The sequence below is a fragment of the Caretta caretta genome, chromosome 11, assembly GCF_965140235.1.
Source record: "Caretta caretta isolate rCarCar2 chromosome 11, rCarCar1.hap1, whole genome shotgun sequence".
Lineage (NCBI taxonomy): Eukaryota > Metazoa > Chordata > Testudines > Cheloniidae > Caretta > Caretta caretta.
This window is the reverse complement of record NC_134216.1, coordinates 38,355,487-38,368,143: the sequence shown is the minus strand read 5'-3', so window position 1 is coordinate 38,368,143 and position 12,657 is coordinate 38,355,487. Positions and strand designations below refer to the sequence as shown.

Genomic DNA, 12,657 nt, shown 5'->3' with positions numbered 1-12,657 from the left:
TAATCTGGAACAATTTTTGGCCAACCTTGACGAACATATCTGAGAACTTCCTGTAACACTACATCCTGGGGCAGTGCCTCCAACAGTGATTTGCGACTGATAAGAGAGGGGTCAGTCAGGGCATTATTATGCTCTTCCTGGCTCATAACTCCCCTTACTGTAGATTTGTCAGGTAAAGCCCAGGACAGGCAATCAGCCACCTGATTGAGTTTATCCAGATGGTACTTTACTGAGAAGGTGTACTGACGTAGGCAAATCAGCCCATCTATGAACATGAAGGGATCCATGGTTCTGACCTCGACTGTGTTAACAGTGTGGTTAATGCCTGGCGGTCAGAGAGCAGTGTGAAAGTTTAGCCATGCAAATAACGATACCACCTTTCACATGACCACATGCAAGATAGGGCCTCCCGTTCCCCTGCTGAGTATTTCTGCCCGGCTAAGGAAAGCGCTCAGGAGGTGACTGCATCTGCATATTCCACCCCTTCGTAGACCTGGTAGAGCACAGCACCGAGAGCTGCAGCAGAGGCAACACACATGACAAAAGTAGGGACTCATAAGGCAAAGTTTGTCAGTGTTGGAACTGGAGTAATACGTTGTTTGAGGTGGCCCACTGCCTGTGAACACTCTGGAGTCCAGTTCCAGACTGCATTACTGTGTAACAGGGCCCATAAGGGTGCAGTGCATCTGAGCATAATCTTGCACAAAACAAAGGTAACAGTTAGCTAACCCAAGAAACGCTAGGCGTTCCAACTTGTCCGTGGGGTCTGGCAGTCAAACATCCACACTGGACCACAACGGGGTGATTCCACTCACCAACAGATCATGGCTCACAAAATCCAGTGGATTTCTATGAAAAACACATTTCTCCCCTCAGGGTCAGATGATGGTCCTTAAACTGGGTTAATACTGTATGAAGGGAAGCATCATGGTCAGAATAAGGTGATCCATGAACCAGGATGTCACGACCACTCCAAGAAGGCCTGCCTCTTTGGAAACAGCTGGGGCCTAAAGATAGACCAAAAGGAATCCTTTTAAACTGTAAGGGCCATATGGGTGAGAAAAGCTTTGAGGTTCCACAACTAAGGAGAAAATGGTATCTGGAGATATCTCTGGCATAGATCCAATTTAGTGAACATAGCTGAACCCTGACATTGCACTGCCAATTCCTCCATAGTTGGTCGAGGATAGCAGTCAGGTATGACTGCCTTGTTCACTTGGTGCCAATCCACACATAAGCATATTCCCACTTCTTGTTGAAGAAAAAAAAAAAAACCAAAAATGTTGACAGCCATGGAGAAGTGCCCTCCTTAAGCAAGCAAGAAATCCCTGTGGCTACAGCATCCTTTAACACCAGGTGAGGTCTGCAGAATGGTTGTATAATTGGGCTGGCCAGTGGATCCACTCATAGATGATCCACAGCCAAGACCAGAGGAGACCTCCAATCATTCCCCCAAAATCGATTTCTATGTTCTGTGAGTCTAACACCTTAAAGCCCAGTGCCTGGAAAAAATCCAGCCTGAGAAGGTTGGCCCCAGAATGGGCCATGTAAAATGGGAACACTCCCACTTCTCATTGATATTACATCACAGGGAGATTCACCATCCCTAGCAAAGCGATTTTTGCATTGCCATATTCAGATAGCATAGATTACACTGGCCGCAAGGTAAAATAGGCAAAGTATCTATGGTGTGTGGTATCATTTATCAGTAAGACTCCAAGTTCCAGCAGCAGCAGCTCCACAGTCGCTAAATGGCAGGGGCAGATTTTAAGATACTCCCAGTCCCGTGTCACCAAGTTGATCCCCTCAGGCATTAAATCTTCCTCCATCTCCTGGTCATCCATATAGGTGATGGCTGGGAAAGAGCAACACCTTCTGGCAAAACGGTTAAGTTTTCCACATCAGTGGCATATTTGTCCCTGGGCTGGACACTCCCACAGCTCCGACAGTGCCAGGAGTTGCTGCAGCAAGGACCCATGCTAGCACTCTGCTCCTGAGTCCCACCAACGATCGGGGCACTGCCCTATAACTCCCACATGGTTACCTGAACCTCTATCAATTCACTGTACCACGGTGGCTGCAGCACTGGATGGTGTGAATAATGCCCCAGAAGAAGAACCTGGAGGGGTTTCGGTCTGGGCTGCAAGTTAAAATTGACAGCGAATCTGGTCCCATCAGGAGGCACTTCCACAACATAGGGATAAAATCCAGCCCTTAAACTGATCCTGAATCATCTCATCAGTTAGGGATGCAAACCTGCATATAACTGCCAGTTCTAGACTGATGCCCTGGGGAGCTGTGCTCTCTGATGAAACTGAATGCATTCAAGCATAGCGCTGGGTGCAGGGTGACAGTGTACCACTAGGGCCCTCACCACTTCCTGATATGATGTGCTGATCTCCAGAGTGCAAAAGATCTGAAAGTCTCTCTGGTACCTAATACGTGGAGTAGGAGTGTGTGCCAGCAAGATTCGGGTGCCATTTCCAGACCAGCTGCCATGAAGCACACATTGACTGCTGCGATTCATTTGGTACATGGCAAAGGTGAATCCCCTGGTAGCATCAGGTACAGGGCTGGAGCAGTCACAGAAACAGGGAATTGCACAGTAGCTGGAGGCATACTTGGGTCGAACATCCTCATTACTACTGTGATATTCCAAAATCTTGAAGACCACTCAAGTTTAAATGCAAACAAGAACAAACTTTTATTCCAGGAGTCTTACGGGCACCCCCTCTCTAGGTTTCTCCATGACCCTCTGGGGGTCAACTTCTTCACCCTCGGGGTTCCACTTCCTGGTTTCTTACGGAAGCCACGCCTCATAAGTAGCCGTTCCCAAATACTACCTTTCACAAAAGTAAATTATTACATAATAATTAATAAATTATTATTAGGTCTTGATCCTGCTCCCACTGAAGTCAATGACAGACTTCCCACTTAGTTCAACGACAGTAGGACCAAGATGAGTGTTGGCTTGTTTTAATGAGTATCTCCATTTTAATATTACAAGTGCTCCATAATACATTGATTAATGCCACACTAACGGCCTAAACCTGCACTCATGAATATCACTGGGAGCTTTCAGAGTAGCAGCCGTGTTAGTCTGTATTCGCAAAAAGAAAAGGAGTACTTGTGGCACCTGAGAGACTAACCAATTTATTTGAGCATAAGCTGTATGCATCCGATGAAGTGAGCTGTAGCTCACGAAAGCTTATGCTCAAATAAATTGGTTAGTCTCTAAGGTGCCACAAGTACTCCTTTTCTTTTTACTGGGAGCTTTGCAATTGGCTTCAAAGAGAGAAGCACTGAAACACAAATATATTTTCCAGTGCTAGCTAACAGCTCTGCAGGAAGCTGTTATGTTACATCTGGCTAACAGCATACATTTCAGAAGGTGGATTATTGGCCCTATCTACAATGAAGGATTATGAAAATTAGTTGCTTTTCTGATGAGTAACTATGTATTTATAAAATAGATTTTTTGAAATTATTTTTTAAACTACTTGAGAAAGGAAAATAAATATGAAAAGCTAATTAAAGGTTGCATTATAAGTGACAAAAAAATAAGGCAATTCAAAGCTCAGGCTTAAATTCTCTGCGTAGTTAACTTTTCTTCCAGCCTGAACTAGCCCTGCTGTGCTTACATATTGCAGCTCATATGGCACCATACACAACATCATGCTCTTACCTCAAGTCCCTTCAGTACAACGGGGTAACTGTAAGGATGGAGAGGCAAGACCAGAAGCCAGTTCTTGTACATTACTGAGAGAGTAAAGAGTACTTTGTTTTACTTAATTTATTATATTCTTGTTCAACATCTAAATCAAAACTGGGAAGGCTTTGATTTCCAGATACACCTTCACTTGTCACACAAGTCAATAAAGCAGCACAAAAGAATGATTCTAAAGACAACAATTCAACAAAGGCTGTGGTCATTTTTCAAAATGAACATTTCTTCCCAGGTAATGAAAACAGCTGAACATTTCACAAACCACAAATCCAGACAGCAAATGCTAACACCTTAGCTCATACTGGGAAAATGAAATGCTTGTGAGAGGTGATATGAGTTTTGTAGGTCCCAGCTTTCCAGGGTGACCAAATGTTTTATTAACCTTTAGCATACAGATATTCCCTGTGTGGAATGTAATAATTGCTACTCTTCATGTGTCCTTTTGAACATCTTGTAATCATTACAAAGGAAGATTCTGCCAAGAATATGTAGGTGTTTGCAAATGGAACCGTTCTTTTGTTCTTCGCAGATAAAGTGAATATCATCTTTCTTGACATGGCATACTAATCTACCCAGAAATGAGCACACATGAGCAACCTGCTTTATTCAATGATCTCTTTATCCACTCAAGGACAGCTATGTTAAACAGAAGTAACCGAATGTCCATAGCAAGTAAATATTTACTTTGGAAGAACATGACCCTTTGATATATATGTTTCATATTAACTTTTTTAAAAAAAATCTGTTTGGACTGATGCAATCCATGACACAGCCTTAGATGAAAACAGTGAGTTTCAATTTTATTCTTATTACTTTCTTCACCTGAGTCCTAATTTTAGATTACACTTTGAATATTATTGCTTAGATTTATGATTGAATACATTGCTACATCAATAGGAGTGTATGAAATTAGAATAGAAATTAGTAAAATAAAATGTGGCAATTATAGCCCCTTATTTTAAGCCCCTTTACAAACATGTACTAATTGATATTGACTAGTGTTCAGATGTAATATACACATTTAAAACCATAACATGCAGCTATCATAAGGTGCATTGTACAATGAAATACAAAGCTTCAGCACAGTCAAGGTCCCCAGCAACTGATTACAAGAACCAATCCTGCCACCCAGTGTAATCTATATACAATTATATAGTTAGCATAGATAGAGTAATTTACGTTAGCCTTTTTTTAAAAAAATCAAAATTCTTCTACTAAGAAAAGCCTGTGAGGTTTACACAGAATTTTAGTTCAAGATAGACAAACTCCTCATTAGAGCAGTTTGTTTCCTGGCACGTGGGGGGAAACCGCTATGTAACCTCAGTTTTTCCCCCAATAACACTAAGAACTTTTAAAGATTTAATATCAAAGGCTTAAGATGCCAGAATGGCAGAGGTTCAGAGTATGTCAAGAATTAACAGACAGGCAATTACAAAGAGCTTATTGAGAATATACAAGACTTGTCATTTGGGCTCAGAAGTTAAAGGCTAAAACTGAGTTTTTACTAAACTTGCTCAAGATCTATTACATTAATCCCTGCCTAGTGTATTCTTTTCTACAAGCAAATTCCGGGACTTGACACATTTCACAACCTAAGAGCTGACGGTCTCCCATCAGACCTGCGATCGGTCCGCGTGACAGTTTAGAAGCAGGTTACGGCCAGGACTAGGCAGCAAAGGGGGGTAAGGGGTGGTTTACATTTTCAACACACTTCAGTCTCAAACGATGCCCACAGCGAGCCCCGCACAACCGAGGGGAGGGCTGCTGAAGAACATGCCCGATGAAATTTCGCCTCCTAGTGCCAACGTGGAGGCATGTTGCTGGGCTGCCCACCAGCTAGACAGTCGGTATCGATGGCATGAGCTTGAGGGCCAGTGAGACGAGCAGGCAAGGAGAGGAAATCAACTCCAAAGCGCCTCCACCTCTGGTGTCTCCCCCGGCCGGGCGAGCCTGGAGAGAGCAGCAGGAGCCCAAGCATCTCCCCGCGGCAAGCTGGACGGGACCCCCTCTCTTCCCTCCCCATGCCCGCCAGGCTGCGTGGCTGGCCAGCGGCAGCCCCTCCTGCCCCACGCGCGCTCCAGCTGCAGCCCCCTGCGCGGGGCGCGAGCCGGCGGCTGCCCGGCGCGGGGCGCAGGCTGCGGTGGGGTGGCCCCGCTTGCCCAGCGTTACCTTTCGAAGACCAGGCGGATCATGAAGATGCAGAAGGCCAGAGGGAAGGCGAGGTACAGATCCTCAGCCTGGGGGAAGGAGGCTTCCTCCGTGTTCTTCAGATCCGCCCAGGTGACATTGTGCGGCAGCCAGAACCGCTCGTTCCAGAACCAGGCTAGGACCCCTGCCATCTTTGCTTTGTCTCGCTCCGAGCCCCCCTCGCTCTGCCGCTGCCGGGGGGGCGGGGAGGGGAGGGGAGGGGGCGCGGCTGCTCAGGAAGAGGATGCGCGTCTGTGTGCGAGCCCCGCTGCGGAGCAGCCGCCGTGAGCCTTCCCTCGCGTTACTCGCAGCAGCTGCGCCCCGACGCCCAGCTCCCCAGCCCGGGCTGCGCGGCGCTGGCTTGGGCCGCCTCGTCTGTCACAAGGCTGCTCGGGCCTCGCGCCCTGATTGGCTCCCGCCCACGTCAGCCAGCGGCTGGAGGCAGCCAAGGTGGTGCTGCTGCTCCCACGGCGGGAGAGACAGAGCAGCCCCCTTCCCGCTCCGCCCTGCCGGGGCTCCTGCGTGGCGGGGGCTCGGCAGCATCTCCCCGCCTCGGCTCGTCCCCAGTGCGCACAGGCTGGCCCGGGTCCAGCCGCCGCAGCCATGCAGCTGCTCCTCCCGCTCACCCGCTTCCAGGCTGCAAATTGCAGAGGCAACGTGGCTCTTTCCTTCCACGGCGCGGCTGGAGCCGGCCGAAACTTTCCTCACGGCACCCAAACGGGGGGCGTTCCGGTGGTAGGTTTGGATGCAGGCTGGATACACGAGCTGAGTCCACTGAAGGGGCCACGAACCTCCCAGCAAATCCCCAACCAGGTTGGGAGGGAGCCCAGGCTGCCTTTCAGCCCCACATTATGCTGACTCAGCACATCCTGGCCTCAGCAGCGTCCATCAGGGGGCGCTTAGCTAGTGCTTGCCCAACGCCAACAGTGGTAAAGCTAGCAGGGTCAACGTTGAGTTGAGGTACCCCACTTGAGCCCCTTGGCCTAATACTTAGACACCTGAGCCTTGCATGTAGGTAGTTAAGTCCCAGGTTTAGCTCTGCCGAAATCCACAAAACTCCCGCCAAACCTTGTAGGCCTCTAAACTTGCTTGGTGCCTAAGTTTTCAGGATAAAAGTTCCCTCAACAACTAAGTTTATGCCTCTGGACATACCCACTGCTGCCTCCCTCTAGGTGTCTGCGTGTCTAGTTCCTGCTTAAACCACAGAGCGATTTGCAAACAGGAGCAGGACAGGAAGGGAGGGATAGCTCAGTGGTTTGAGCATTGGCCTGTTAAACCTCAGGTTGTGAGTTCAATCCCTGAGGGGGCCATCTAGGGATCTGGCCCAAAAATTGGAAATTGCCCCTATTTTCAGCAGGGGGTTGGACTAGATGACCTCCTATAAGGTCCCTTTCAACCCTGATATTCTATGACTTCAGGGGCATCGCTGGGCATGCTCAGAGGCCACTGGCAGGATTGGGTCCCCTTCAAAGTCTGTCCCAATGAAAATCTCTCTCTCTCTCTGGCCCACTGATTGAGTCAGGAAGAGAGGGAGTGAGAATGGCACCCAGCTGGAACATGGGGGACCACATGTCCAGTCCCCCTGTTCCAATCATCTTTTTCATTATTTAGCCACAGTGGAACAGCTTCAACAGGAGAGACTGAGGAAACCCCACATTAGAACAGGTCATAGCTCCCTGGTTAGAGCACTCACCTGGAAGATCTAGGATACCTTGTTCTGGGAGAGGGGGAATTGAACTTGTGTCTCCCACCTCCCAGGTGAGTGCTGTAGTGAGCTAAAAGTTACAAGGTGGGCAGCAGTGGCAGCACCTTCTCGGGCCATTTTGGGTGTAGTAAGGCAGGTGCCTAACTCATTCCCACAAGAAACATCTTAGGTGCCTAAGCGGCCTGGTTCCAGGAGACAGGTTTTTGTTTGTGGATCATAGAGTCATAAATTCCAAGGCCCCAAGGGACCATTGTGATCATCTAGTTTGAACTCCTCTATAACACAGGCCATAAAACTTCCCCAAAATAATTCCTGGAGAATTTCTTTTAGAAAAACATCCAATCTTGATTTAAAAATTGTCAGTGATGGAGAATTCGCCACAACGCTTGGCAAATTGTTCCTGTACTTAATTACTCTCACCCTTAAGAATTTATGTCTTATTTCCAGTCTGAATTTGTCTAGCTTCATCTTCCAGACTTTTGATGGTGTTATACCTTTCTCTGCTAGATTGATGAGCCCATTATTAAATGTTTGTTCCCCATATAGACACATATAGACTGCAATCAAGTCACCCCTTAACCTTCTCTTTGTTAAACTAAATAGATTGAGCTCCTTGACTCTTTCACTAGAAGGCATGTTTCACCATTCTTGTGACTCTTCTCTGAACCCTCTTCAATTTATCAACATCCTTCTTGAATTGTGAGCACCAGGACTGGACACAGTATTCCAGCAGCAGTTACACCAGTGCCAAATACAGAGGTAAAATAATCTCTGTACTCCTACTCAAGATGCCCCTGTTTATGCATCCCAAGACCACATTTGCTCTTTTGGCCACAACGCCGCACTGGCAGCTCATGTTCAGCTGATTATTCACCACGATTCCCAAAACTTTTTCAAAGTCACTGCTTCCCAACATAGAGACCCCCATCCTGTAAATACAGTCACTGTTCTTTGTTCCCAGATGTATACATTTACCCATTTTAAAATGCATATTGTTTTCTTGCACCCACTTTATCAAGCAATCCAAATCACTCTGAATCAGTGACCAGTCCTCTTCATTATTTATCACTACCCCAATTTTTGTGTCATCTGCAAACTTTATCACAAAGCAGAGAGAGGCAGTGCCGCTCTCTGTGAAAGGGGAGGACACACCCCTGTCCTCAGCATTTCCCATTGACTATCTTAGGGGCGTGGGGGAATCTGACAAAGTCTTGCTTTCCAACTGATATTTGGGATGAAGCTGGAGCTGGAGGAGGTAACAATGTCATTTGCCTTCCTCTCTTTGGTTTGGTCTGGTCAGGACATCTTTCAGGATTAGGATGAAGGGGACAGTGAAGGCGGCAGCTGTGACAGAGAGGTGTATCTACACTACATCTGATACACCTCTTCCATGGTATTTGTCCATAAAGGTAGCATGTCACATCTCTGCTGAAAGCTTGTAACTTTCCACTCCATGGCTAGCTAATTATGTAAGGTATTGCTCAATTGTCTACCCTTGCACCAACCCAGAAAAGTTAATGGAAATTGAGCAACATATCAACAGAAACATCAAAACTACTTGGAAGTGAAAAGGAACAATGAGACAGTGAAAGGATCACCCTGTCTGTGAATAACGAAGAAAGACTGACTCAGGTAACTATTAATATGTGTAGGCCGTAGTTCACATTTTATGATTTTGTTTTGTATGGAAGGCCAGCTCTACACTACAGACCTATATCTGTATAACTACATCACTGAGGGGTGTGAAAAATCCACACCCCTGAGCGACGTAGTTATATTTACTTAACCCCCCATGTAAGCAGCACTATGTTGACCAGAGAACTTGTCCGGTCAAACTTGCTACTGTCTCTCAGGGAGGTGGATTAAATACACCACTGGGAGAAGTTCTCCCGTCGTGCATAGTAGCATCTTCACTAAAGCGCTACAGCAGCACCAGTGCAGCTGGTGAAGACAAAGCCTAACCATTTGTTTCCATCACTCACACTTGTTTCTGTTGGAATCTCTAGTCTTTTGTAAATTAATTACCCGTTCTTTTACTGCAATTGAACTCGAGGGCTGTGTGTTATCCAGGAATGGTAGCATAAGACAAAACTGGTAAACTGTGGTGCACTGTTCCTTTGGGAATGGAGGACCTGGGATTTCTGATCGAGTGATCAGAGGCTAGCCACTGCAGGGGGACACTTTGAAGGGACTGGAGGGCTAGGGTGCATCTATGGTCAATATGCGGGGAAAGGCAGGGCTGGCAGGAGGAGGAGAGTGCTCAAGTGGCTGGCAGGCTGGTGGTGTCATGGAGCTGACATTCAGCTGGCATAGACTGCTGGAGGCGGGTGGTACTCCAGGTGACACACAGGCCTGGGTACCCCGAGAAGCATCACAGCCACTATGCTGGTGAAGCTCACTCCAGTAGCCATTCTCTCCCCCAAGTCTCTTTCTTTAAAGACCCCACAAAGAGAGGGATGGGTGGATTAGCTCATCCCCTCATTACTTTGTTTACCAATTAGGGCTAATTTTTGACATCCCAGTTTTGTTTCACTGATTTCCAATTTTACACTATTCTGGTTTGCCTGGCATGATTTTAGCACAGTCCTTGAGTTACAACAGTAGGCCTTTCTGTTGGAAGAAATTGAGTTGGTTTGTTTTGATTTTCCCATCAGCATTTGTTGTTTTAGGTTATTGTGACATTTTATGACCATTTACTTACTTTTTACAGTTGAGCTCACAATTACGGTACATTTGCAGGCCCCTGATCACAAGAGCAGCCATGTTTTAATACAACCCATAACAAGGTTTAACCCAGCTCATAGCAATATAAAGACACCTTTCTGAAGTTACCTGCTACACTGAACAGGTTTTGCCCATTCTAGGCTCCAGCATTTCCTCCCACAATTAGCCCACGTGCGGGAAGAGACTGGAAATGCCAGTGAGCGCCTCACACTGCACATCTGCTTCAAGATGGGCTAGTGCTGAAGTATCTCACTCCCACTGGTAGTTGGAAAATATGCCACTAGATTTAATGAAGGAGATGAAAGAAACACATCTTGACTTTTTACAAGCTATCACATAAACAGCTGGAATAACTGTCACTGCAGTGGCCATATTAATAATAATTCATAATACTACTGTAAAACATTGCACTCAAACATCTCAAAAACAGTCTTATGGAGGTGCATAAATGGGAGCTGGGCTCTTTTGAAAATCAGGCCTGAATTGTGGGTGCAGAGCTCTTCTGAAGCTTAGAGCTTATCTACACAGCACTGCAATGCGCACAACAGGGTATGATTTCTAAAGCACACAAATGCGTTGCACACTAATTGGTCCACATGGATCCTACTGGTGCACACTAAACAATCCCCAGTGTGTGAAACAGTACTACATTAATGTGCACTATGGAACTTTTACTGTGCCCAGTAGGGTCTATCTGGACCAAATAGCACACATGTAAGTGAGCTTTAGAAATTACACCCTGTCTACACAGTGCAGAAATATGCATGACAAGCCCTATGCAATTACGCCTCTCATATCAATGCTGAGAATTATCCCCAGTTTACATAATTGGGAGGCATGGAGATATATGTAAATGAAAGAAGAGCCTTCCAATGTTATGTAGCAACAATGATCATAAATGAGTTTTTAATTTCTCTTATACAATCAGTATAATTTATTTTTGTGTCAAAATAAAATTACTCTTAGACAGACATATAAGTGTATTTGGATGGGAAGGACATTTGGGAGGAAGATAAATTAAATGTTTCTAATTGAATTGAAGCAACTATATTTAAAAATCAGTTGAAGGAAAAACAAGGAATGAGAATGTCTGCGTCTTGTAGGGTTTACAGAGAGATATCAACAGGAAAGTTAAAGGTCGGGCCACATCTTCCCTTTGTCCTCCAAACTAGTTGTACCCATGAAGTGCAGCCCAGTGCACTTCAAACAGTGTCTTCTAATGTAGTAATCTCATGTCCTAAAGGAATTTATAGCCAGGACATTACTAGCAATTGGCCAACAGCAGATGACATACGATTAGAGTAATGAAAGTGGCTCTGTTTCCCAAAAACACTGGTGTCAACCCTCTGTGGAGATACAAAAGTTAAAAATAATAGTTAAACAAAAATACCAGTCATTCATATGAGAGCAGAAGATGCTTAACTCTTTATCCCCAAATCCTACTCAGCAGCCACCCAGGAAAAATAGATGAGCATTACAGCATGACTTGAAGGTCATCAATTCTGGGCTTTGGTCAACCAATATGGCAAGAGGGGAAACAAGTTCCATGGTCAAGGGCGTGAGAATGTGTGTACTGTTTCTTTAAAATGGTAGCAAGAAGCCTGGCAGGAGATGTCTGGGGAATATACAGTGAAAAGGGCAAAGACAGCGTAGCTTTAGGGATAATACTATTTTCCATAGCTCAGACTCCTTAATTGATGATAACTACCATGGAACCACATAATGGTGATATGATGCTGGCAGACCAGGTGCCAGCTCATGCCAGGTCCCTAGGCCTCAACTGATCACTGACCATGACTGTCAGGGTTCCCTCCCCACTCTGAACTCTGGGGTACAGATGTGGGGACCTGCATGAAAGACCCCCCTAAGCTTATTTCTACCAGCTTAGGTTAAAAGCTTCCCCAAGGCACAAATCCCTTCCTTGTCCTTGGACGCTATTGCCGCCACCACCAAGTGATTTAGACAAAAATTCAGGAAAAGGGCCACTTGGAGTCCCTATTCCCCCCAAATATTCCCTCAAGCCCCTTCAATCCCTTTCCTGGGGAGGCTTGAGAATAATATACTAACCAACTGGTTACAATGTGAGCACAGACCAAACCCCTTGGTTTTTAGGACACTGAAAATCAATCAGGTTCTTAAAAGAAGAATTTTATTTATAGAAAAAGTAAAAGAATCACACCTGCAAAATCAGGATGGAAGGTAACTTTACAAGGTAAATAAAAAGATTTAAAAAACAGAGGATTCCCCTCTGACTCTGATTCCCAGTTACAAAACAGGAATGAAATTACCTCTTAGCATAGGGAAAATTCACAAG

At 45.7% G+C, this 12,657-nt stretch overlaps 1 protein-coding gene across 2 annotated transcripts in view; it reads right to left on the bottom strand.

Annotated features, from left to right (window-relative positions):
• Positions 1-6,397, bottom strand: part of CERS6 (ceramide synthase 6) — a 217,068-nt gene extending 210,671 nt beyond the window's left edge. The window contains exon 1 of one of the 2 annotated variants that reach the window (XM_048869580.2): positions 5,897-6,397. In XM_048869580.2, coding sequence (XP_048725537.1) covers positions 5,897-6,066 — 170 coding nt within the window. In that variant the 5' untranslated portion in view covers positions 6,067-6,397. The remainder of the gene's footprint in view (positions 1-5,896) is intronic. The other variant, XM_048869582.2, reaches the window with a different exon arrangement.
• Between the last annotated feature and the right edge of the window lie 6,260 nt (positions 6,398-12,657).